The sequence below is a fragment of the Epinephelus fuscoguttatus genome, linkage group LG19, assembly GCF_011397635.1.
Source record: "Epinephelus fuscoguttatus linkage group LG19, E.fuscoguttatus.final_Chr_v1".
Taxonomy (NCBI): domain Eukaryota; kingdom Metazoa; phylum Chordata; class Actinopteri; order Perciformes; family Serranidae; genus Epinephelus; species Epinephelus fuscoguttatus.
In genome coordinates this window covers 39294459-39319396 of record NC_064770.1, presented here as the reverse complement: position 1 = coordinate 39319396, position 24938 = coordinate 39294459, and the positions used below count along the sequence as shown (strand labels likewise).

The 24938-nt window shown below is 42.9% G+C and overlaps 2 protein-coding genes across 9 annotated transcripts in view; one reads left to right on the top strand and one right to left on the bottom strand.

Moving 5' to 3' along the window:
- The window catches only part of LOC125879295 (thyroid hormone receptor alpha), a 170676-nt gene extending 160162 nt beyond the window's left edge, over window positions 1-10514 (top strand). For all 5 annotated transcript variants that reach the window (XM_049561096.1, XM_049561094.1, XM_049561095.1 and 2 more), the window contains one exon: window positions 33-10514. In XM_049561096.1, the coding sequence (XP_049417053.1) occupies window positions 33-283 (251 nt within the window). In that variant the 3' untranslated portion in view covers window positions 284-10514. The remainder of the gene's footprint in view (window positions 1-32) is intronic.
- The window catches only part of LOC125879324 (dual specificity protein phosphatase 3-like), a 35210-nt gene that overhangs the window by 5174 nt on the left and 5098 nt on the right, over window positions 1-24938 (bottom strand). Inside the window, exons 3-4 of one of the 4 annotated variants that reach the window (XR_007447848.1) lie at window positions 23526-24910; window positions 16059-16141 (exon numbers count right to left, since the gene is read on the bottom strand). Coding sequence is in view for 1 of the 4 variants with exons in the window: in XM_049561160.1 (XP_049417117.1) it covers window positions 24702-24910 (209 nt within the window). In the remaining 3 variants the exon portion in view is untranslated. Of the gene's footprint in view, window positions 1-16058; window positions 16142-20694; window positions 24911-24938 lie in introns of those variants that run through there. The other 3 variants (XR_007447847.1, XR_007447849.1, XM_049561160.1) reach the window with 3 other exon arrangements.

Sequence of the window (24938 nt, the reverse complement as noted above, 5' to 3'; positions counted from 1 at the left end):
CCTAACTCTTCCTCTCTTCCTTCTGGCCGCAGACCGCTCGGGGCTGACCAGTGTGGAGAAGATCGAGCAGTGCCAAGAGGCCTACCTGCTGGCGTTCGAGCACTACATCAACTACCGCAAGCACAACATTCCCCACTTCTGGCCCAAGCTGCTGATGAAGGTGACGGACCTGCGCATGATCGGAGCTTGCCACGCCAGCCGCTTCCTCCATATGAAGGTGGAGTGTCCCAACGAACTCTTCCCCCCGCTCTTCCTGGAGGTCTTTGCGGACCAGGACGTGTGACTTAAAGGACGCTGACACCAAGGCACCCCCTCAAAGAACCCTGGACTCGGATCTAATTAATAAATTTGGGGAGGCTTTGGGGGAAGAGGAAGTGAGGGGGAAGAACAAGAGAAGAAAAACTGGATTTTTTTTTTCTTCAGTGGGAACGTGCCCTGTAAACTTTGTTTTTTGTCCCGTTTTTTCTCAAGACCCACCACCTGCCACCAGCAAACACACACCGACTTCACCAGAGAGAAACACACTGTCAGTCTTAGAGGTACACACACACAGAGCTATATAAAGAGTCACAGGTATTCACACAGATTCAGACACACTGCCATGAGCGTACAGTGCAAACATATGCAAACACAAACCTCACCTGTTAACTCCAGTTGCACCTGTATGGACAAACAGCTGTACTCTACACTACTGCAAACTCCCTCCAGCACCCACCTCAACAAAGTGTCGTTTTGTTTTTATCTCTGGGACCTGACCACTAGCTCCTCAGACGACCCCCCGCCCCCGCCATCTCCCACACATGGCGTCCTCCGTCTGCCCGTGCAGCCCAGCCCTCAGCCCTCAGCCCTCAGCCCTCAGCCCACAGCCCACCGAGGCCCCGTGAGTGTTTGTCAACCTACCTCCCCCACGTACTGACCTCTCCATCTCTCTCACGTCCACACAGAGGCACAAAACACACCCTGACGCTCTTACCTCATGTCCTGAAATGTATTTCCACATTTATTGGTAGTCTGTTGAGAAAGCCATGCAGTCTTCAGTCTCTAGTGTTAGGACAAGTAACAGTGGGAACACTTTGTATGAAGCTCTTACCTACAATGAGTCATTTACACAAAACACCTGCGTGATGGATCCTGATGGATTATATCAGCTCAGCTACCAGATACGCTCCATCAAAATAAAGTTTCACTACAGAGAAATGTAGCAAGCTAAGCTACGAGAAAACGGCTAAAGTAACTCACTACTTGCAAAGTTACTTTTATTTTTTGACTATATGTCAAATCAGCGTTTTCTCAGCGATCAGAAAAAGTGTCAGACAAAACTATAGGCTCTCTCCTCAGCCCTTGTTGTGTCTATTTCTCTGGTGTCCACTGCAAATCAATAGCAAAGCAGCAGGCAGATATTTGTTATTTGGGTAGGTGTTTGGTTTTCAATTTTTGACTCCCCGCCAAATCAGCAAACTTTCTGTTGCTGCCGTTACACAGGTTATACACAGCGGTGAATGTCCGTCTCTGGAGCCACTCCCCTCCTGGCAAATAATCAGTTCCGTGTTTGCCTGGTTAGCACAAGCTAATGTGTTCACACCAAACACAATGCGAATTTTCATTTCACGTTAGTCACGCAAGTTCACACTAGAATATTTTGTGTTGACTTGCTACATACGTGCAAATAACTCGCATCGTACGCACTTAAAATTGCAGAATTGATAAATTAACTTCCACTGGTGCGTCCTCAGCCTCAATATTGATTGGCTATCGTGGTGCAAACTGGTTGCTGAAATTCAGATTTTTCAACTCTCACAACTAAGCGTGTGACGGGAAACCGCACTACTCGCCTAATTTGCGTATTTTGCGTCATGGTGCTCCAGCTCTCGCTCTGTTCAAAATGTGGACTACAAATTGTGGGTTTGCAGGTTCGTTGTTTCCCCCTGCTGCCAGTCTTTGTGCTAACTTAAGCACGTCCTCGGAGGATGAATTGTAATCTCTTTCATCAGGTCAGAATTTCACTTTCTGCAATACTATTTTGAATGTCTTCAACGCTATCATGCTAACATGCTAACAAAGCAAACACTACTAGCTGCCATGATTAATATTTTCCTATTAACAGCAGATTAATAACACATTTCGCCTTTTCATGCAAAACGGATCGAGACCAGAGCTCAGATAATAAAGTGAATTACAGCTACAGGCTTCATACGAAGTGTTTCCACTGCTTTTATTTTACAGTGTAACAAATTCAAACTTACTTCATAACAAATGACAACACATGACTTGAAATACTGCATCCTGTTACTCATTAACACTGACAGATACCCTATAGTACTCACACACAGTGTATCAGTATATGCTGTGTGTGTGTATATATATATATATAAATATATCGCTAGGATACCTCTCCGACACATACCTCCTGTCTTCATTACCTCACACATATTACACCCAGTTGTTTTTTGACGTATTACCTCAGTTGTTTTGTTGCTCATCTCTCCCTCCTCCGAAATAACCACTGGGCTGCACCTAACTTCCTGTCTCTCTGTGTGCGTGTGTGACTGCGTCCTCTCATCGGAGCCCTCTTAATCACATCGTAGCCCCGCCTCCTCACCTCCCTACCAGGTTCAAGGCGATGGTGGCAGCGGCGGGAGAGGATGCCGTCACTAACCTCTGCAGGCCTCCCCCCGTCACCCGTACCTGTTTCAAGTCCCGCCTGTAACCGACAGATTCTACCTCACCTCTCATCTCAGTGCAGCTGCCCGTCTGTCTGCAACACACCGACATGCACACATATATAAATATAGATATTTATATATATGTACACACACGAGTTGCCAACATGGACCCGTTGACTCCTCCAGCAGCAGGTCTTTAAAACGGGATCAACATCTGACAGCTGACACACAGACTTCCTCCCATTTTTCATCCTGATCACACACCACGAGGGACCAACAGTCACTTTGGATTCTGTTTTTATTCAGGAACCTGAAATGACAACGAGGGCAGGGGTGAATTTGTGACGTCACAGCGTGCCGATTAAAGGAAACTGTCGTGGGACAACGACAGCTGGAAGCTGGGACTCCAGTGGAAGCCATTTTGGCCCGATGGGTCAGGCCAACGGACTACTGTGGGTGGTGACTGGGAGATACACAAACAGCAAGTGAGTCAGCAGCAGTATTCGCCTGTGGATATGGTTTCATCCCGGCCGAGGGGAGGGAAACGGCGAGCGAGCGACTGTGGTGCGCAGCGTTGTGACTCAGGCCAAGCCAACAGCAAACCGCCACACGAAAAAAAAAACAGACCCTTCTTCTCGCGCATTCAGTCCATCTCCAGATCCTTCCCTCGCCGTCGCAGCAGAAATGGACGCAGAGACTTTCTGAGCGACTGTCCTATCCCAGAAACTTACAATATGAATTAAACACTGCTGAAATAAGCTCCACCAACCATATCCCAAATGCCATCCACTACAAGTAACTATCAGGTTTTTTTCTGTTGCACTAAAACCACAATGTCTGTATCCCTTAGTAGCCCTGAACCCCTTCTTTAACCCCGCCCCCACATCTTTCCTGTTCCTGCCTGTCTTAACAATACTCTCTAAACACAAGAACACACACTCTCCGTTATCTCATCTCTGTTGAAACCAAGAAGGACTGTGACATGGCCTTCAGGCGCCGCCGCTCTCAGTGTTACCGCTCTACGTTGCAGGGTATTAAAATAGAACCATAAGCGCTGATTATACAGGGATACATACACACACTCGCAGCAGCAGCATACACACACATACACACACAGCAATAGGATGATCAAGCAGTACAGTTTCACACCCGCCACCTCCAGGCCTGCTGTGTTTCGTACCGTACTTTGCTCACTATCACTGTGAATGAAAGCCATGCTGCAACCGGGTCATGGCTCAGACAGGGAACTGCTGGCTTAGTAATCCTGACATGATAATGTGCCTCCCTGAGGTCGGTAATACAAATATACATTATACAGTATACAGAAGCATATATTTATAGACATAGATATATATATAAATGTTGCAGTTATTGTTTGTGGCATTAGAGCTATCAGCGGCTGAGTTTACGCTGCCAGCTCAAATCAGATCCGACATCCGTCTGACCAGTCATGTAGCAGAAGGTGTCAGTTTACCCAGCTGTATTAATATCTGTACAATAATATTTATGCATTGTTTGCAGTTGACGTCATATTGCATTATAATGCTTGTTTGCCTTGTGGAGACCACCAACTAACCTTCAAAGTTTACCCACCTTTTGCATACCTCTGAGTCACTTCATATAGCACAAGAAGTACCTTAAGCAGAAACACATCGCTCACTTTTCCCTGCTCCGGGAGAACAAACATGAGATCAGGTCCACAGAGCTCCATGAACTGAGATCTAAGATTTGAGCTGGCAGCACAGCTGCTCCGTCTGTCTCTCTCTCTCTCTCTCTCTCTCTTTCTATCTTTCAGCCAAATGATCACTGGAGAAATCCTCCCCGCCCCGTCCTCTTAAAACAACCACACCAGCACCACAGAGCACACTGCCTTCAGCCATGATCAGTTGCACCAGCATAGCAGAGAGACAGACCAGTAGTCAGTCACCATCCTCCTCACCAAAAAGCCATTTTTACCTGGAGATCACTGCTCGCTATGATACTGCTATGTTCAGACAGCAGGCAAATCCAATCAGTGCTTTTAATCCGATCTCTTCATGGTGTTTTAACTGACTTGATTGAATTTGGGACAGCGTATTAATTTGCAACCTGGCAACACGTTTTCCGCATGATCGACAACTCGAGATGCTTCGACAAACCTTTGACACGGAGAGCTCCTTCTAACTTTTACAGCTTCATAACCCTCCATGCATTCATGAGAGAAGCCATTCTTCTACTCTAACAAGGAATATCTAAAGCCGACATAAAAAAAAAAAAAAGGATTTGCTCTGTGTGTTTGAACACAGCCTCGTGGTGGTACATGAGGCAATTTTGCAGGCAAAGCTGGATGGAAATGCCTCCCATCTATAACAGCTGCAGGAAGTGAGCCCAGCATTGAAGCAACTTTTAGTAGTGGCCAAACAGTTGTACTGCAACTCCCCGACTCCGTCACGTGATGCCATTGGGCCCAAAAAGACTCACAGCAAGAGGGTTCCTGGTTAGCAACCTGGCGTGGGGGAGCCCTTCTCTGTGAAGTTTGCATGTTTTCTCGTGTCAGCGTGGGTTTCCTCCAGGTGCTCCGGTTTCCTCCAACAGTCCAAAGACATGCAGGTTGATTGGTGACTTTAAATTGGTTGTAGGTGTGAATGTGTCAGGCTCCAGTCCCTCTGCGAAGTGGTTACAGGAAATTAATGAATGAAATAGACCTGACAAAAATGTCAATGGTGGACTTTCGAACATTCAAAGCTGAGAACAGCCATGCCTGCAGTTACCTTCAAATGTTGCATGAGCGACAGGCTGGTGAACTCCAGTAGTCTAGGATAAGCACGTACGGAAATGAATGAATGAAGTTAGCTGACTGATGAGCTGGAAGTAGCCAGCTGTAACGCGCCTGCTCTCTGGGCCCAATGATACGGAAGCAGCGCTCATCATCTGCGTAATTTCCAATCACGAAAAAAGAGCTTTTTTGGCTTCATGCGCCACTGAGCAAATTTTGTAGGAATGAACAAGGCCCCGCCTCGTACATAGTATTCAGGTCTCTTAACACATCGATGGTTGAGGCCCATCAGAGTTGCCTCAAAAGTTGCCTGCACACCCTGTATCATTTTCCACCCCCTACCTGAGCTGCAAAAGTCTCCGTCTTTTCTGCACCGTGACCACAGAATTGTGTTTTCTCTTTCTCTCTCTCTCTCTCTCTAACTGTCTCTTAGATTAAACTTAGGGGTTAAGTTTTATGTTGCGTTTACAATAAACTAAAATGTGAACTTGATGCTCTGAAGCTCTGCTGCTGCAGCATAGCACAAAACTATAACAACCACTCTGAAGCAGTTCAAAACTCATGCAACTCCTTTTCCACAAATACTTCTACTACTTTTATTACTTACCCAGGGAAACATCTGTAAGTCAACAGCATCCTCTCTCTCTCTTCCTCGCATCTTTTCCCGTCCTTACACCTCCATTCCGTCCCTTCCCCGACGTTCCCATTCTCCTTCCTGTTATTTTCAATCCTCGCCCCGATTTACGACCCCGTCCCTTATTTATTTCACTCTGTCCTCTTGGTATGCACCTCCCTCCTCCCTCCCCACAAACACTCACAGAAACCTACCCCAACTCATACTAGCACTCTTTGGTGGAGATAGTCGACAATCCCTGCAGGAATATGTCCACACGTGGAATGTAAAATACTGAAATTGTACGATTAAAGACACGGTGTGAAGTTCCACACTCATGTTGATTTTGATGTTGTTGATGTTGCTTTCGTTGTGCACCAAGTGTTCGTTGCTCTGCTTATTCTAGAGTGGATGAGTTTGCCAGCGGGGTTAAAACCTTGATCGTGTGACAGACTGCTACTGATAAGTCCTTTTACTTTAATATAGTATGTTTATAAAAGACTTGTGGTGTGAGGACAGATGAAGTGACTTTGTTTTGAAAATAGAGAAAAAAAGATGTTTTTTTTTCTCTCTGATTTTTCTTTAATGCCGTTATTAATTTGCATCTGATTTATCTTGGTAAGTGAATGTCTGTCTATCTGTGTTGATGCTTTACTGTGATAAAAATGGCTGTATATGCACTTTCAGACCATCGTTGGTGCAGTGGTAGCTAGTGCTCAAATGTCACCCAAGGGCCAGGGTTCAAATCACCTTCAGTTTAGCTGAAAAATGAGTCTGCATAGATCTGTGATACAGCCTGCTGTTCAATTTTTTGGGATATGTAATCAGATTTAGCATTTAAACTATTTAGTTGCCTTATCCTGGTGTTATGATCTGCAACCAGATGTGCTACACATTCATAATAACACCATGAAATTATTTATAAGGAATAGGCCCATTGGTCACACGGGATCTCGTTAACTGGCTCCAGAGCTAGCTCTGCAGTGTGTATGCTAGCACTTCAGTGTGTAGTTTGAGGTGTCTTGCATTATTCAGAGTTTAATCTTTTAGTGTCACAAATGTGGCAGCAGTTTGCATTCATACTGTGGATTTTTCATAAATTATCATCAACAACAAAAAAAATCACGTTTTAAAGTCTGTATTTGAGTTTTCCCGCCTTTTTTGATAGCTTCCATTACTGCAACCTGTTGCTAAGGCTAATACTTCCTTTTGGGTCATAAAATTATTATTAATTATAAAAACATATACTTTTTTCTCAAAGAAACAAGAATTTTTTCAAATCTAAATTCTGTCTGCCATTAGAGGAGCCATAGCTAACAGCTAACTAGCTAGCTGCTTGGATATCTTGGCAACTTGTGACTTGTGTCATTTAAAGTATAACCTTTTAGTGACATAAACATGGCACTAGTTTCAATTTATAGTGTAGATTTTTCAGAAATTACCTAAAACAGAAAGGTAGGCTTTAAACAGTTTTGAAGCCTACATTTCAGTTTTCCCTCCGTTTTTTTTAGCTTCCGCCAACGCTTCCTTTGAGAGGCCAATACACTGGAAACTCCTTCTGGGTCCTAAAATTGTCTTAAAGGAGCCAAAATTTAACTATAATGATAGTTTTTCTTAATAATAATGTTTTGGGTTTTTTTAACTGTTTCTCTGATAAACAAGAATTTTCTTAAATCTATCTTCTATCTGCCATTAGAAGGTTCATAGCTAACAGCTAACTAGCTAGCTGCTGGGATATCTTGGCAACTTGTAAACAGAACAAATTATTCTTACTATCACAAAGCGTTTAATGTCAGTTCAGCCTCAGCGCCCATTGATTTTGGCATAATGATTAATTGTAACAGATTTGGAACTGCAATTGAATTGTTCTCATAAATGCTTCCACATTTGAGTAATTAGCATTTCTACAACCAAGCTTTCTACACACAATTTAACAAGCACTTACTTGCTGATGGTGTCTAAAAGATAATTTATTGCTATGTAATTTGAGGTGACTTGCGTTATTCAAAGTATAACAATTTAGTGACATAAACATAGCAGTGGTTTTTACTTCAGAAACTACCTAAAACAAATCCTCAAGTTTTGAAGCCTACATTTGAGTTTTCCCGCCTTTTTTGTTAGCTTTCACCACCACTACCTTATCAAACTTTTTCTCCAAGAAAATAGAATTTTCTTAAGTCTGGCATCTATCTGCCATTAGAGGAGCTGAAGCTAACAGCTAACTAGCTAGCTGCTGGGAGATTCTGGCCACTTGTAAACCGAACAAATTACTCTCACTGTCAAGTAGAGATTACGGTCATGTCAAGGCTCAGGGCCTCTTGGTTTTGGCCTAATGATTAGTTGTAACTTAATTAGGAACTGAAACTGTGTTTTCTCATCAACGCTCCCACGCTTGAGTTATTAGCATTTCTACAGCAAAGTTTTCTGCACACAACTAACAAGCAGCTGACGTATTGTTTCCCAAAGCTTTAGCATTCACATTGCTTAGCTTTAACACCTGTCTCTGTTCCCGCTCTCATGTTGTGCACCAATGGGCCAAAATCCCATAAAATGGGGTTTATTTCCTCTAAAAAAATAAACCTCAGCTAACCTCGCAGGTCAATAGATCTGAAGTACAGTTTCACCTAATATTTTTACAATATATTTGTTTTTCTTAGGGACTGTACAAAAGTTATTGGCATGAGGTTAAACATTATATTTCATGTCTTGCTTACCTCACATAACAACACATTTTGAGTACAGTGTCACTAAATACTTTAATCAGTCGTTTTCCTGGGGGACTGTATGTAAATTATTGGTGTTCTTTTTAGCAAAAATAAAAATGACATGACCCTCCCTCCCTGATAATTTTCAGACAGTCCCTTACAGCTCATTATGGATGCATATAATATTGTTTCTACTTCCAGTACAATTAATAGGGTACTTTGGGGGAAATGTTTAATAAGTTTATTGTAAACTAAGGTTTTGCCAAATTCATCGTCCAATTAGTTGAACTGAAAGTGAATGAACCTGAATCCTGCTTTCCACAGTTGCTTGGGCTGTATCACTTGCTAAGCTGGGCGTTTGCTCGTACTCCTGATCTGGATCAATAAAAATAATAAAAAATATCACCAACGTCCTGTTCTTAGCCTTTAGATTGTTTAAAATCTTGCGATGTATGAATCTGCCGTATATTAATCTTGATGTTGTGACAAGAATATTGCTTTTCATGGTAAAAACAGTCTCACCATACAAAGAGGAAAGAAACAAAAAAATATCACAAAATAGAAACCAAAAAAAAAAAAAAAAAAATCGAGATTTATACAACTGTTCATACCTCATTGTACTGCTTTGTGCCAGAGTAAAGGAGATGGAGTGATCAGTCTCAAGCAAGGAGAATCACCAGTGGTTGGCAAAATATGGAACAGGACCCAGCAGTGGTCTCAGGAAGATTAAAATGTGGCCCCAAATTTTTTTGAATAAAAACTGGCGGCTTTAATAGTTTTTGTCGGGACAGTTTAGTTCCCAAAATGTAAGCTCGTGTGAAAAAAGAAAACACTCAAAATGTGTTGTAGAGGGCGAGTGGATCTGCTAAAAATGCTTACAGGATCTGTTCAGGTTGTACAATACATCATTGTAACAATGTTGTGGCTCTAGATAAAAACATGTTTGAGAATTACTGCACTTTGTTATGTCTATAAGAAAATGATAGCATGAAATATGAAGCCATGCTTTGAGTATTTATCATCAGCTGGCAGATATATATTCCATCTCTACGTGTGTTCTGCCCCGACAAACCAAGAGAGGACTGATGCATCATCAGGACACGAGTTGGGGTGCATTGAGTAGTTTGGCCAAGTGAAACATTTAAATCCAGATTACAGTTTTAAACGTCATCAGCAATGGCAAAGAAATCAAAAATGGTGCTCTGCCCCCGAGGAAAGCTTCGAAGAGAGATGTTCTCTTCTTCAGGCCTTCAGATCTCAAGTGCAAATATGCAATTACACATGTGTACTTTAATACAGGCCAAGTAATTGTGCCTTCAACAAGAAAAGTTTAGGACCCCACGTCCCAAACTGCTAATCCCATGATGAAAATGTCCTCTCTTGTTTTTGGTTCCTTGCTCCCTGCAGCTCCCCTTCACAGTGACTTTATGCAGTAGCACACAACCCTGCAGCCCGAATCAGCGTATCTGAGCGACATGATGTGAGGCCCTCCGCACGCAGTAGGCTTTTTCCCGTTTGCAAAGCAGCCATAATTTTTTGGCACAGCACAGTGTTGAATGTAAAGCTGAATGAGGTTGAAGCACCCCGGACGAGAGTTTGATGGTGTATTTTATAATGCTGGTCGTGGGTTTGTAATGGGCACGGTTGTTGTTTGTCTTGTTTTCTGTGACAAATCATTCATGGCACAATCAGAGAATGGCATCTCAATGGCTCAAAGCTGTTCGTGTTTGTGGCTATGTGACATTCATTTTCAACATTATAAAATTATTTGATATCAACTTGCCTACTTTGTCTTTGTCCAGCTGCATGAGATTATCATCCCGAATATGCTCTTTTTCAGGTTCATTAGTGTATTTAGGGTTTTTTCTACTAGAACACTTTTAATGGTCAGGTCTTCCATATCTCTGCGTCCCTGCACCATCGTTGCACCTGGGGTTGACTTTAACACAGTATAGGAACACTTTCAACCATGAAAAAGCACAAATAAAAGCTTTACAACATGACATGTTCTGGGAAGAAAATGATCCAAAATCTGGGAGAACCAAGGTAACACATTTCCCTGATGTTAGCATGCAGCTACATGTAGCAGTACAGCTGGGACATGACTGTAACAGAGTACGGTGGCACTTTCTACCATAAAAAATCACCATAAACGCTACTAAAACAACGGGACATGTTCTAGCAGGAAAATTATTTCAAAATAGGCAAGAAATTTCTGAAATCAGCAACCAAGATAACAGGTTTCCCTGATGCTAGCATGTAGCTACATGTAGCAGTGTATTTACAGCTGGGTAATGACAGTAACAGAATGTAGCACCACTTTTTGCTATGAAATATCCCAAATAAAAACTTCTAAACCAAAATTTTCACAACTAGACATGTTCCAGCAGGAATATGATCCAAAATTTGTGAGAAATTAACAATATCTGCAACTAAGATTACATGTCTCCCTGACATTAGCATGTAGCTACATGTAGCAGAACAGCAGGTAAATTATTGCAACAGAGTATATTGGCACTTTGTGCAGGGGGAAAAATCCCCTATAAAAGCCACTAAACCAAAATCTGCACAACCACACAATCCGAAATTTGCCTACCAAGATGTTAGCATGTAGCTAGATGTAGCAGTGTACTTGCAGCCAGAAAATAATGGAAAATGACTTTTGACCATGAAATATGACCTTTAAAAGCTTCTAGACCAAAATCTTCAAAACTAGACATGTTCCGGCAGGAATATGATCTGAAATCTTGGAGGAAAGTTAATAACATCTTCGAACAAGACTTAGCATGTAGCTACATGGACCAGCACACCTACAGCTGGGGAAGGACTGTAACAGAGAATAGCAGCACTGTCTATCATGGAAAAATTAACCAATAAAAGGTAATTATCCCAAATCTTTACAATTTGACGTATTCCAACAGGAAAATCTGGAGAATTTGTTGTTCCAGCAGGAATATGATCTGAAATTGGGATAAATCAACAACATCAGCAACTACAATTCTATGTTTCCCTGATGTTAGCATGCGGGTAAATGTAGCAGTGTACTTGCAGTCGGGGAATGACTATAACGGGGAAAACTGCGCTTTTTATTGTGAAAAATCACCAATAAAAGCTTCTAGACCAAAATCTTGACAACCAGACATGTTCCAGCATGAATATGAACTTAAGTTTTAGAGACATTAACAACATCCCAAACAAAGATTACATATTTCCCTGATGCTAGCATGTAGCCACAGAAGCAGTACAGCTTGGAAATGACTGTAATGGAGTATAGTGTCACTCTGCACCAGTAAAAGTCACCAGTAAAGGTTATTAAACATAACCGGACATGTTCCAGCTGGAGAATGATCCATATCAAAGGCTAAAGGTTTCCCTGACGTTAGCATGTAGTGTGTATTTGGAGTGTATACTTGCAGCCAGGGAATGACTGTAATGGAGTGTAGTTGCGCTTTTTTCTGTGATAAAACACCAATAAAAGCTTCAAAACCAAAATCGACATGTTCCAGCAGGAATATGCTCTGAAATGTAGGAAAAAATTAATCTGCAACAAAGCTTACATGTTTCCCTGATGTTAGCATGTAGCTACATGTAGCAGTGTATGTAATGTAAAGTGTGCCTGGAGCAGACGACCATGTGAAGAAATCTGTCACAGGCTGACGTCAGGTTTTTGCTCACAGGGATCACTTTTACCTATGTTTACCTCACTATTTGAAACTTTAGCCATGTTTAATATGAACATCGGACATTGTTACATCATATATGTGGCAGATAATGAGGAAACACAGAATACATCCTGTTAAATCAGTTCTTTTAAGCCAATATCACCGTGTTTTTTATACCTTAAAGTCCAACTTGCAGGTTAAATATTTATTATGGTTTACACGACATAAGGGCACAAATTCAGAGGAAAAAGTTGCTCTTTTTAGCTCCTCTTCTAAAAATGCTTTTTTTTCCCCCAACATCGCCTGATACTATGTCAGGGACTCTGCGTCCTTGACCCTGCCTCTGTCCAGTGCGCAGTAGTAGGTGGTAGTGAGTCTGAGCAGTAGTAAACTTGTGAGTTAGTATTTTTTCGATTGTTAACAGTGCATTTCACCATTTGTGATTGTGTCGAATTATTGTGTTTGTGCAGGTTGCACAAACTCGAGTCTGTCAGGACATTGAGTGCACCGTTTTCCGGACAGAAAAAGGAGTGGAGTTAGTTTTCGTGCCTGGGTGCGTTTTGTGCAGGTGAAGAGGAGCGATTTCACGGCTTCACCTGTGACCAAAAACGCAGTCGTGTGTGTGCAGCGCTGATTTTGGACGGGAGGATTATGTTCCTGGCGGAGCCCGCGAGGGGAGGGAGGCCTCTGTGTTTGAGACGAGAGCGGGCGGCAGGAGGGTTGATGGGCAGTGTGAGGCATGTTATGTCTTGTCTGGGGGTCAGATTCTCCACCAGAGCCCCGAAGGCATCCACCTCCCTGCAGCACATACTCTCCACAGCTGAGGACATGGGCTGGCAGTTCCCATACAAGCACCTATCGTACAAAAAATTATCAGGAAATCTTCGTGTCTCTCTCTCTCTCCCTCTCTCCCCTGCGGAGTTATAACACGCATTAGTTTCTGTTCTGGGTAAGTAGCATTATATAATACTGGCAGAACTATTGGTAGTTTTGTTATAACCTAATACGTGATGGCAAACTTGATGTTGCTGTCGTTAGCTAACGCTGGTCGCTCACCAAGACACCTGCCCAGCTCTCCACTGGTTCTCCTCACACCACAGCTCTATTTCTCTCCTGTGGCCGTTATTTCTCCGAACCCTGATCTGTTCCTGGTCTCTTGGACGCCTAGCAGGCTCATAGTTATAAGCCTGTGGGCCGTCATATGCATATGAATGTTCATTTTCAACCTCTTCAGTCTCAAAACTTGTACTGGGATCCATGTTTATTAATGTTACACTCAATCAAACTCGGCCGGACTCCCTTACGCTACGTCACTTCCAGTTAGTAGGTTTTTAGATGCGGAAGCAAAATTCTCTCACAAAAACGACCCCAAAAGTCACTGTAGGGTGTCTATGTTTATGTTTTTTGTTTTAATCGAGTTTCTACATTATTTTCCTACAGATTTATTCACCATGGTCTCCAACCTGCAAGTTGGGCTTTAAGTGAACTCCTTCACATGATAGCTTCCCTGCTGATTTTTATTTAAAAGGGCAGGTAATACGATGTTTTTTTATTCAGATATAATTTCTGACAAAAATCAGACAAACCAGAATAGAAAAGGGAGCTAGATTATTTCATGTAATGACTTTTGGTATGCTCGATTTTCAGTTCAATTTATGAAAAATGTGAAGAAGAAAAAAATGACAGAGACATGCACATCCCAGTGATAAATGGTGTTGGGCTAAAGAACAAGTTAAAGATGTAAAAATAAAGTCTGAACACTAGATATTGCTTTCATTTCAAAATAGTCTCTGTAGGGCGTCGGTGGCTTGGTGGTAGAGCAGGCGCCCCATGTGCAAGGCTGGTGCCGCAGCGGCCCTTTGCTGCATGTCACTCCCTCTCTCTCTGCCTCCTTCACACAAGACTGTCCTATCGATTGAAGGCTTAAAAATGCCCAAAAATATCTTAAAAAAATAAATAAATAAAAAGTCTCTGTCGCCTGCTTCATCTGTGTGGAAATAAGAGCCATTATCTGATGTAGTGCTCCCTGTAATTATGCTGTACGTGCACGGTCTAAATGGGTGATGTATCTGTGATGCACTTTAGCTAAATATGGAAATACACTACTAAATTATTACGAGCTCTGAGACTCATGAAGGCAGTCGATGTCACATTAGTTTCACTGTTGTTTGTGTTGTGGAGGTAATGATGTAACAATGAGCAGCTTGGCTCTGCACCAACCCCACCCCCTCCAGCCCTCCCAAAAAACACAGAAGGGCACAGCTGGTACAGAGCAGACATATGCACGTGTGTGTGTGTGTGTGTGTGTGTGTGTGTGTGTGTGTGTGTGTGCAGGGCAGGGAGAGTTTTATACAAACTCAGATTGACAGGCTGGGACATCCATTACAGATTTTTCCCCTCAACTAAAGGAAAAGTGCTTCCAGCAAAGCTCTAAAAATAGAACAGTGTGTTTTGATGATGCTCATATTCACTGACATCTCTTCCTCATCATGTTGATTCCTCTGCAAAGAAAAGCTCAGACTCAACACTCATGCTTCCATTTGATTCATGTTGCTGACTGAAGTATACCTGATTTAATTTCAGTTTTATCATCATGGATATATCTGTTAACTGAGATAAATATTTTCTTCTTCTTTTATTCTTTCTTGTTCCAGTTTTCCCCTTAAAGGAGTATTTTCACAGTTAGGGAAATACATTCAGCTCATTTCCTGTCTTGCTGAGCGTAACATGAGATTGACAGGCTGTGTCCCAAATCGCTCACTTCTACCTTACAGTCTACTATACAGTGAGTTCGCCATTTTGTAGTGCTGTCCGAATATATAGTGAGAGTTATCATACCGTATATAGTGGACAAAGTATCCAACAATGCACGTGAAAAGATGTGTTCAACCAATGATGACTAAACAAGCACCATCATGCCCTGTGCAAGAGGAGAGAGTGTAGTGCAGTTGTGGTGATGGTCAGTCTCTTGGTCGACCACGACGAGGGTTAGGGTTAAAAATACATCAGTAAATACTGCATTCGTGAAATTTGAAGCCTTGAAGCTAGCTTGTTGCTAACAAGTGGCTAAATGAGAGAGCTAAACATCTTCGTGCCTTGTTGTGTTGACGACATTAAGTCATGCGACTGTGGTGAAGTTTGTTTATAGACTACAGCTCCTTTTACGCTGCCAGATTTTCAGCGAATGTTGGGCCGTTTTGCCGGCAAGCTGCGAGCGTTTAGACACACAGAGCCGGATTGGCGAGTTGATCCGAGGTGCCCAATTTTCCGCCTCGTAGGGTAGACATATTGGTGGAACCTTTTTAGTTTAAACAGACCGAGGCGGCCTTCTGCAACAGGAGGGGCTGTTGATGACTTGTGGGAGGAGCTGTTGATGACGCTGCACGTGCGAGCCACTGGCGGCGGATAAACAGGAAACAGCTGATAGCAGGAATTAGCGAGCAGCTAGTAGCAAGAGGGAAACACAAACCTGACAGACACTGTAAAGATGAGCAACTGGGGAGACAAGGAATTGCGCGCCCTCCTTGTCCTCACAAACGAAGAGGCCATTAACCGTCAGATGACGGGGACGGTGAAGGACGGGTTACTTGTTACTTGCTCACGCCCCCCATTGCCCCGAAACAGGCGCATTCTGTATAAACAAAAGTAGGTAGGCGGCATTTTGCTGCACTCCCCGATTTTGTTTTTATACTGCCAATGCTGAAAAAACACTGATTGGGCTTTCCTGCAAATTTGCACAACTCCTGTTTAAAAAGGGCTTCTGACAACAATACCTTGACACTGACGTTAGCTAGGACGCTCACATAAAGCTACATCAGCAGAAGGTTGACTACACAGTCAACATCAAGCTTACAAAGCGAACGCTGATAAAAGTACAACACTCAGCAGCAACATCTAGCGTTCGCCAGCCGATCTGCTCTTTCTGTGTTTGCTGTGACAGTCGACAGCAGCCTAGTGAAAGAAGCGGCAGTGACATCACCGTTGTCTTTCTGAGAAGTTCAGAGATTTTCAACTCAAAGCGTTCGGATAGCTGCACAAAAAAGGTGGGCCATCTGTTAGTTGGACATGCCTGAACACTTCTGACGGAGGGTAGCTCGGTTGATCTTGATTTTCAGTCAGTCAACATTAGCTTTTTACTTCTGGTGATTTCATTTACGCTTCCAAAAAAAAAAGGTCTTCATTGTGAAGATTATCTTGCTGAACAGAGCTTATTTTCCCATTGGATTTTTGTCTAGGGAACCGTGGTAATGCTAACTTCCACGTCGGCTTACGAAACATCATCCCTGCGGCACACCGTGTTCTTTTTTGTGCCCTGAACCTAACAACACATTAACAGCAGCACTGTAACGTATCCCTTATATAACGACGTACAAATGTAGTGTATCTGTGCTTTGCACAAACACACAGTGCCAATATTTTTCCGGCTATTGGGTTGCTACTCAGCTAATGTTAACATGCTAACATGCTAAACTAAGATAGTGAACATAGCAAACATTACCAATATGAGCAAGTTGTTAGCATGTTAGCATTGACACCATCATGCAGACCCAGTGCTTCATGATTGCATCAAATACTGAAGACGTCTTGTGCATCATTTTCTGCACATTTAAAAATTCAACCTGGTATATTTGTAAATTTAGGATCCACGCTAGAATTCAAAATAAATTTCTTTCAGTTTAAACAATGTTGAGCTGCACAGCATGAGTTTGTACTGACTGACCCACGGCTGAGGTCAGCTCAGTTTAAAGGCTAAAAATTGATCCACCAGTTAGAAACAAGTTGTTTCAGATTCTGAGGATCTGCATGGTGCAGTCATATTGCATTACACACATCCACCTGACTGCCCACAAAACACACACACGCTTAAAAACACATGGCTGCCCTGCCCCCATGGATTCATTCATGCAGACTGGTGTTATGTAAGAGAGTTACCCTCGTCTCCTAACAGACACGACCTTGTGTCAACTCCATGCGTCAGACCTGGACTGAGATGAAGAGAGGAGGAGACAGACAGACAGATGGAGGGATAGAAAGAGGGAAAGAGAGCGTGTATGAAAACAGATGAGAGGGAAAACTTCGGCAAGGGCGAGGGGCCCCGGCATCGAGCTCAAACCTGTGGAATGCACACACACACACACACACACACACACACACACATTTATTAAGAGAGGAGGCGGTTCCTTTAAAAAGGCCGTTGGCAGGATGGCGGGGATTTAGAGGGACGCAGCAGAGGGGGTGGAGGAGTGTAAGTAAGTGATGTTCGTTTTGTTTTGATGGTGAATCGTCTGCACGTTGATGATGCTGACTGTTTTTAAAAACATGAATCTGCACATTTGAAAAAAATTTGTTTTGTGTGTTTTATATAAGTCATGCAGCACTGGTTATCAGTTCAATCAATCAGTTTTTTCTATAAAGCCCAATATCACAAATCACAATTTGCCTCACAGGGCTTATGATAATAACAGAGTGCCCCATGGAGGACGTCTTTCTGTCAGCTGTCACAGAAGTTAGCGTCGCCCTGGGTCCGTCATCAACAGGCCAGCGGGATTTTTCCGTTGGATTTCAGATTATTGCAGACAATAAGCTCTCTGGTAAACAAAAGATTATGATACTTACACGTTCTTTTGTTTTCAGCAAGATTATCTCCATAAATTAACACCAGTTCACTGATTATTGAAGTCTCAATGCAAACACCAGAAGTACAGAGCTAACCTGAGGCTATAAACTAACGACACCACAGGTGCATGAAGTGACGTCAATACCACAACAGAATATGCATGATAGTGTCAGATAGTGTGAATGCTAACGTGCTAACAGCAACATGTTAACTTGCTGATATTTGTGAGGTTTGCTGTGTTCACTATCTTGGTTCATGACTTAAAGGGGAACTAATGTTTTTTGCAACCTGGGCCCTATTTTCCGATCTGCTTTTGTCTAAATGAGTGATAGGATGTTCAATATGTGACATGTCTCCAGTACGAAGCTAGGGCTGACCTGCCTGCAGCCCGTGAGCGCGCGCTATATTAAATAATAGGGCACTCAGACAGCGTCAAACAACGTCAAAATACGTCCACTGAAAGTGCATTTTTTTTCACACAGATAGGCTCGGATTGTTAGTATAATTATCCGACGACATAACGGAAAGGAGGAATGAACATGACATGTTCCTCTGCCTGTTGCTGCTCCCTCTCTCTCCTCGTCCGCTCTTCAGTTTCAAATCCGTCCGTGTGCGTCCGTGTGCGTCCGTGTACTCCGTGTTCAAATAAATATGGGCGCTCATCAAATTCAAATGGCTCATCCAGATCCAGTTGGTCAAAATATTCATTTGAACACAGAGTACACGGATGTACACGGACACAGAGCTCATTGAAACTGAAGAGCAGACGAGGAGAGAGAGGGAGCAGCAACAGGCAGAGGAACATGTCTGAATCCAGCTAAAGGTAAACACACACGTTCATTTCTCGCTCACTAAGTACGAGTAAGTAACACGCTCACTAAGTTCCAGCAGTGCCTCAGTTTGTAATGCAGACTGTGTATTATTGTGTAGAGAACCTGAAGATGTCATTATACAAACTGACCTTCATGTGCACAATCGGTTGAACTGTCCCTTTAAATCCTGTATGCGAACACTATGTCCAAAAACACAGTGTCACACTACTCAGCCAACGTTCGCTTCAATATAAAAACAGTATGTTACATAATTATGCTGAACAGCTGCTGTAGCAGCACAAGCCTCTAATATTTATATTGTAATGTTGACTGAAGCACAGTGTGAGCTGGTGACCCAGCTGATCTCAGCGCTGGTGCATCGATATCAGTCCTACAGCTCCCTCTACAGGACAAAGTGCTGACTAACCACCAGTTTATTCACTTCTGCTACACTGCCATATAAAGCCAGCATGAGTAGTAACTAGATATTGATTTTGTTTTGTACAATTCTAGAGTGAAAAAGGGCACCTCAAGACATTTGAGCTCTCAGAGAACTTTCCCAGGATCTGAGACCTTAATGAGCTTCTTCACAGTCATCGTTAGGAAAGGACAGGTGATGATCGTTTCAGCTGACTCCTGAAACCTTGTCCCAACAATCAGCAGCCATGGGCTCCTCTAAACAGCTGCCTAGCACTCTGAAAACTAAAAGACCTGATGAAGACTATACTATCTCTGAACACCTTGTCCAGCCTTGAAGCAGATGGGCTACAGCAGCAGAAGACCACACCAGGTGCCACTCCTGTCAGCTAACAACAGGAAACTGAGGCTACAATTCACACGGGTTTTCTCACCAAAACTGGACAATAGAAGATTGGAAAAACCACATTCAGATGGAAGCATGGATCCATCCTGCCTTGTATCAACGCTTCAGGCTGCTGCTGCTGCTGGTGGTGTAATGGTGTGGGGGAGATTTTCTTAGTACCAACTGAGCATGGTTTAAACACCACAGCCTACCTGAGTATTGTTGCTGAGCGTGTCCATCCCTTTATGACCACAGTGTACCCATCTTCTGATGGCTACTTCCAGCAGGATAACGCACCATGTCACAAAGCTCACATCATCTCAAACATGACAATGAGTTCACTGTACTCCAATGGCCTCCACAGTCACCAGATCTCAGTCCAATAGAGCACCTTTGGGATGTGCTGGAATGGGAGATTCTCATCATGGATCAACTGTGTGATGTCATCATGTCAATATGGACCAACATCTCTGAGGAATGTTTCCAGCACCTTGTTGAGTCTGTGACACCAAGAATTAAAAAGGAGGTCCAACCTGGTACCAGCAAGGTGTACCTAATAAAGTGGCAGGTGAGTGTATATCCATTATCATAAACTAATATCACTGTAATTTAGTTTGTCATCCTTGAGACAGCAGCTAAATCTAGTCATGGAAAATATAAACTGCTAAATGCTCCATTAAAGATAACTAGTCGAGCTGAGCGCGACACTGACTCCTTAGATTTTGACTTTAGTTGAGGTCATGACTTTAAGCTGCAGAAGGTGAAGGTATTGTGTTTGTTGATTCTGTGTTTTTGCTCTTATATTTCTTCAACTAAATTTTGCCGTAAAAACGGATCTAAAAATACAAAACAGTAAGACATTACCTGCTGGCTGCCTGTTGCAGTATATACAGTGAGCCTGAAAACTGAGCCGCTGCCTTTATACAGCAGACTAAGTGTTAAATCTTTAGAGTTACAGAAGTTAACGACCATTTAGAGGAATCATATCAGACAGGAAAACAATCCACTTATTTCCTCTGGAACTCAGCGTGTGCCAAGCGTCACCTCAGTGATCAAACAAGAAACTCTTGTCATTTTCAGTTTATTACTCAACGTATGAAAAGAGAGCGACAACAATCACCAGTGTCATTAGATAAAGTGCACTTCATAACAGCAGTTAAACTGTGAGACTCGATGACAGCCTACTGACATGACCGATGACATCACATCCTACTCAGTAATGCACACGATGATTCACAAGTTATAATAATGCACATTGTGACACATAATGCACACACACAGTTACACACAATAAATATATATTAACATATCTGTGTTAACAAGGGAATATAAACACCATTTCAGCTCACAGGTATATTACAAAGCATGCTGCTGTACAATATAAAACACACACGTAAACACGCTAATGTGCAAAAGGTGTTGACTGAGACGTTTTCCAATGACGTTTAAGTTCCTGTTAATGTTTCACACATTCTGGCAGTGTTCACATTACAATCAGAGGTTTTAGTGGCGTCACTGGTTTTCAAGAGTTTGATCTGAAAATGTGACACATCATTTTCCAAAGATGACAATCAAGGAATAGTTTGACGTTTTGAGACATGATTCGCGTTCTTGCCGAGAGTTACTGTCCACGAGAAGGTTGATAGATAAATATGAATCTAGTGCCAGCAGACAGTTAGCTTCCAGGGACTGTTCGTTACTCATGAGGGGGCGGTGCAAAACAGAGGTAAGTTATCAAGTAATTTTTTAAGCACTGGCTCAACATCAGATCCCCCTGGTGGGTTTGAACGTCATGCTTTCTTTAAAAATCACCAAAATTATACTATTTATCACAGCTGGAAACTAAAAGCAGGAATTAGCATAAAATTTCCAACAGTCCTCCAACACATTATTTTTTATGAGGATTTGGATTTTGCACAAGAATTTGGCGGGTTTTGTGATAACTCACTCCCATGTAGCTACTTTGCTCATTGCACTGGCTCCAATAGTGACATTCAGGCTGCTGTCAGCCCTAGAGTGGTCTCCTCTGGTCTGAATCAGAGACTCATGTTGTCCCAAAGTTGTATAGTTGCCTAGAGTTGGTTGGTGTTCTCACGGCAGCATTTACAAGAGGACCAGATCAAATGCCTTGTGTGAGAAAGCTGCTCTTGATTGGTCAGAATTTCCATGTGGGAAAAATCCAGGAAGTAAAGCAAACGTTGAAGAAGAGTACACTTGCAAGATAAATGTGACACTTTCTAATGTCACAATGGAGGGACAACTACGCAGGTTGATTTTAGCGCTGCTCATCGTGGACTATATTGCTGTCATTGTTCATTTTAGTCAAAGCATACAGTTTGAAAACGAGGCAAACGCGGCTCCAACTAACTGTTGTTGTTAGCGCCATATTTACCACACAGACGTAACAGTGATAATCTTCTTAACTGTCGGCAAGAAAGTGAACAGACCGAATCACAACATTTGTTTACAATAACGTCCTGATAGAAAAGCCCTGCATCAAAATTGACATTAACAGTAATTTTGCTTTGCAGAACACGGGAGTTGCTGGTCAACCTCTGCGACAATCAGTTGGTGTGTAAGGTACATACAGCGTTAACTTAAACTAATACTGACTATCATAGGATTTAGGTGGCTAAAATACATTTTGCTGTGGCACCCGTCCACAGTAGTACATTGCTTCACTTCTGTGCTGCTGATGTCAGATATGGTTTATCAAAGATGCTGGCAAAGCAACACAGTACATAAACAAAATTGAGCAAAATCAGGTCGGACCACTGGTGTTTAACTATTTATCTGTAAACACTACAGCTGAAATACAGAAATAAACAAGTTTGCAGATTTCATTTATCTCTGCAATTTAAATCAATTGCCAGTTTTCTACCTGAAAGTAAGGTGCTGTTGTTAATGTGACATCATGATGATATGGTCTATACCATGGGTCGGCAAACTGCGGCCCCGGAGCCACATGTGGCTCTTTATCCTCTCTACGGTGGCTCCCTGTGGCTTTGTCAGAAAAATCATCATTGTTCTCGGCCTAAAGTGATTTCACACAAACACAAACACCAACTAAAAAAATTTTTTTATCATTTCCTCAACTAAAATGTGCGTCACACGTCTACAACCTGGCGCCTTTTCCTTTTAATTTTGCGAAACCTCAATGGCGGTGACTCGTCATTCATTTTCCGTAACCACTTATCCTGTTGGGGGTCACAGGGGGGTAGAGCCTATCCCAGCTGACACTGGGTGAGATGCCCAATTTTCCACCTCGTAGGGTAGACATATTGGTGGAACCTTTTTAGTTTAAACAGACCGAGGTGGCCTTCTGCAATGGGAGGAGCTGTTGATGACTTGTGGGAGGAGCTGTTGATGACTTGTGGGAGGAGCTGTTGATGACTTGTGGGAGGGGCTGTTGATGACGCCGCACGTGCGAGCCACTGGCGGTGGATAAACAGGAAACAGCTGATAGCAGGAATTAGCGAGCAGCTAGTAGCAAGAGGGAAACACAAACCTGACAGACACTGTAAAGATGAGCAACTGGGGAGACAAGGAATTGTGCGCCCTCCTTGTCCTCGCAAACAAAGAGGCCATTAACCGTCAGATGACGGGGACGGTGAAGGACGGGCCGACTTATGAGAGAATCACCGAAGGACTGACCAGCCGCGGCTTCCCTCCCACGTCACTGTTTACGTCACACGCTGAGCTACACGTTTTGTTACTTGCTCACGCCCCCCATTGCCCCGAAAAAGGCACATTCTGTATAAACAAAAGTAGGTAGGCGGCATTTTGCTGCACTCCCTGATTTTGTTTTTATACTGCCAATGCTGAAAAAACACTGATTGGGCTTTCCTGCAAATTTGCACAACTCCTGTTTAAAAAGGGCTGAAGAGACAGACAACCATTCACACTCACATTCACACCTACGGACAATTTAGAGTCACCAATTAACCTGCATGTCTTTGGACTGTGGGAGGAAGCTGGAGCTGACATGGGGAGAACATGCAAACTCCACACAGAGGGGCTCTTCCACCCTAGAGTTCGAACCCTCTTGCTGTGAGGCAATCGGCTAATTTGGATCCCTCCATTATCAAATATGCTTTACGGCTCCATACAGATTTTTTCCCTTTCTTTGGCCAAAAATGGCTCTTGTAATCGTAAATGTTGCCGACCCCTGGTCTATACCAAAATGCCAAACCATTCCTTTGTTCTATTGCTGGTCCGATAACATCAGATCAACTTTATTTTACTATAAAAATTTAATTATTCTGCAGCATGAGATTGTGTCAAGAATTCCTACAAAGCACCAACAAGACACCAGACAAATTTTGCACTGAGATGTACCTCTGAGGCTTTTAGACGCAGATTGTGCAGTTCTCTGAAGCGTATTAAACACATTTATTTAAATATTATACCCTGATATCTGATTCAATATGAGAAATCACAGTGTCCACTAGACATCCCCTCTGGTAGCGGCTGGGACAGAGATTTGGCAGTGTGTGCAGGAGTGAGACAAGACAGAGGGCACAAAGCCAAGACAGAGGACGAGAGATGGAGACGATGACAGAAGGCGGTGACGGGATCACATCAGTTACACCATCTAGTTTTTCACCAGCTCCCACATTTAAATTCCTCTACATGTTTATATAGTTCTCAGGAGAAGTGAGCAGCAGGACGACACCAGACAGTACAGGACATGACTACAATGCTGACTGATTATTAACTGTCACTCTGACCTGAAGATAAATGTAATATTCAGACGACAGTGAATGCAGTGCACCTGCACATACACATTACATTGTATGAGCAGCACATGTATCACCAGTGTTTGAGCACAATTAAAATACTGTATGTATGTGTGTGTTCAAAGGTTGTGTAAGATGTGTAATCTTGTACGATACAATACACTCAGTGCTGTCAGCCTTTGTTTGAGACAGACTTTCTTTGACTGTCCACTGTCCTCACTTCCAGATCACCCCCTCACAGATCTGCGGCTCATTAAAGCTGTAGAACAAGTGAAAGAAAGTGATGTGCAATTAGGCGTACTGTTGTTCTCTCACGTCGACAGTCTGTCCGCCTCATTTGTTCCAGAACTTCCCCTCAGCAGCGAGCCTCTGGTTCAGCCGACAGAGCTGCCGCAGGAAGCCGTCGTTGGGTCCGATCTCTCTTTTCTGCCGCACCATGGCCAGAGCCGTGTGGACGTCCATATTTTGGCGAAGCATCAGGTAGGCTATGACCAAGGTGGGCGAGCGGCTGTAGCCTTCCCTGCAGTGAACGTACACTTTACCTGCGGAGGAAGAGAAAAGCAACTGTTC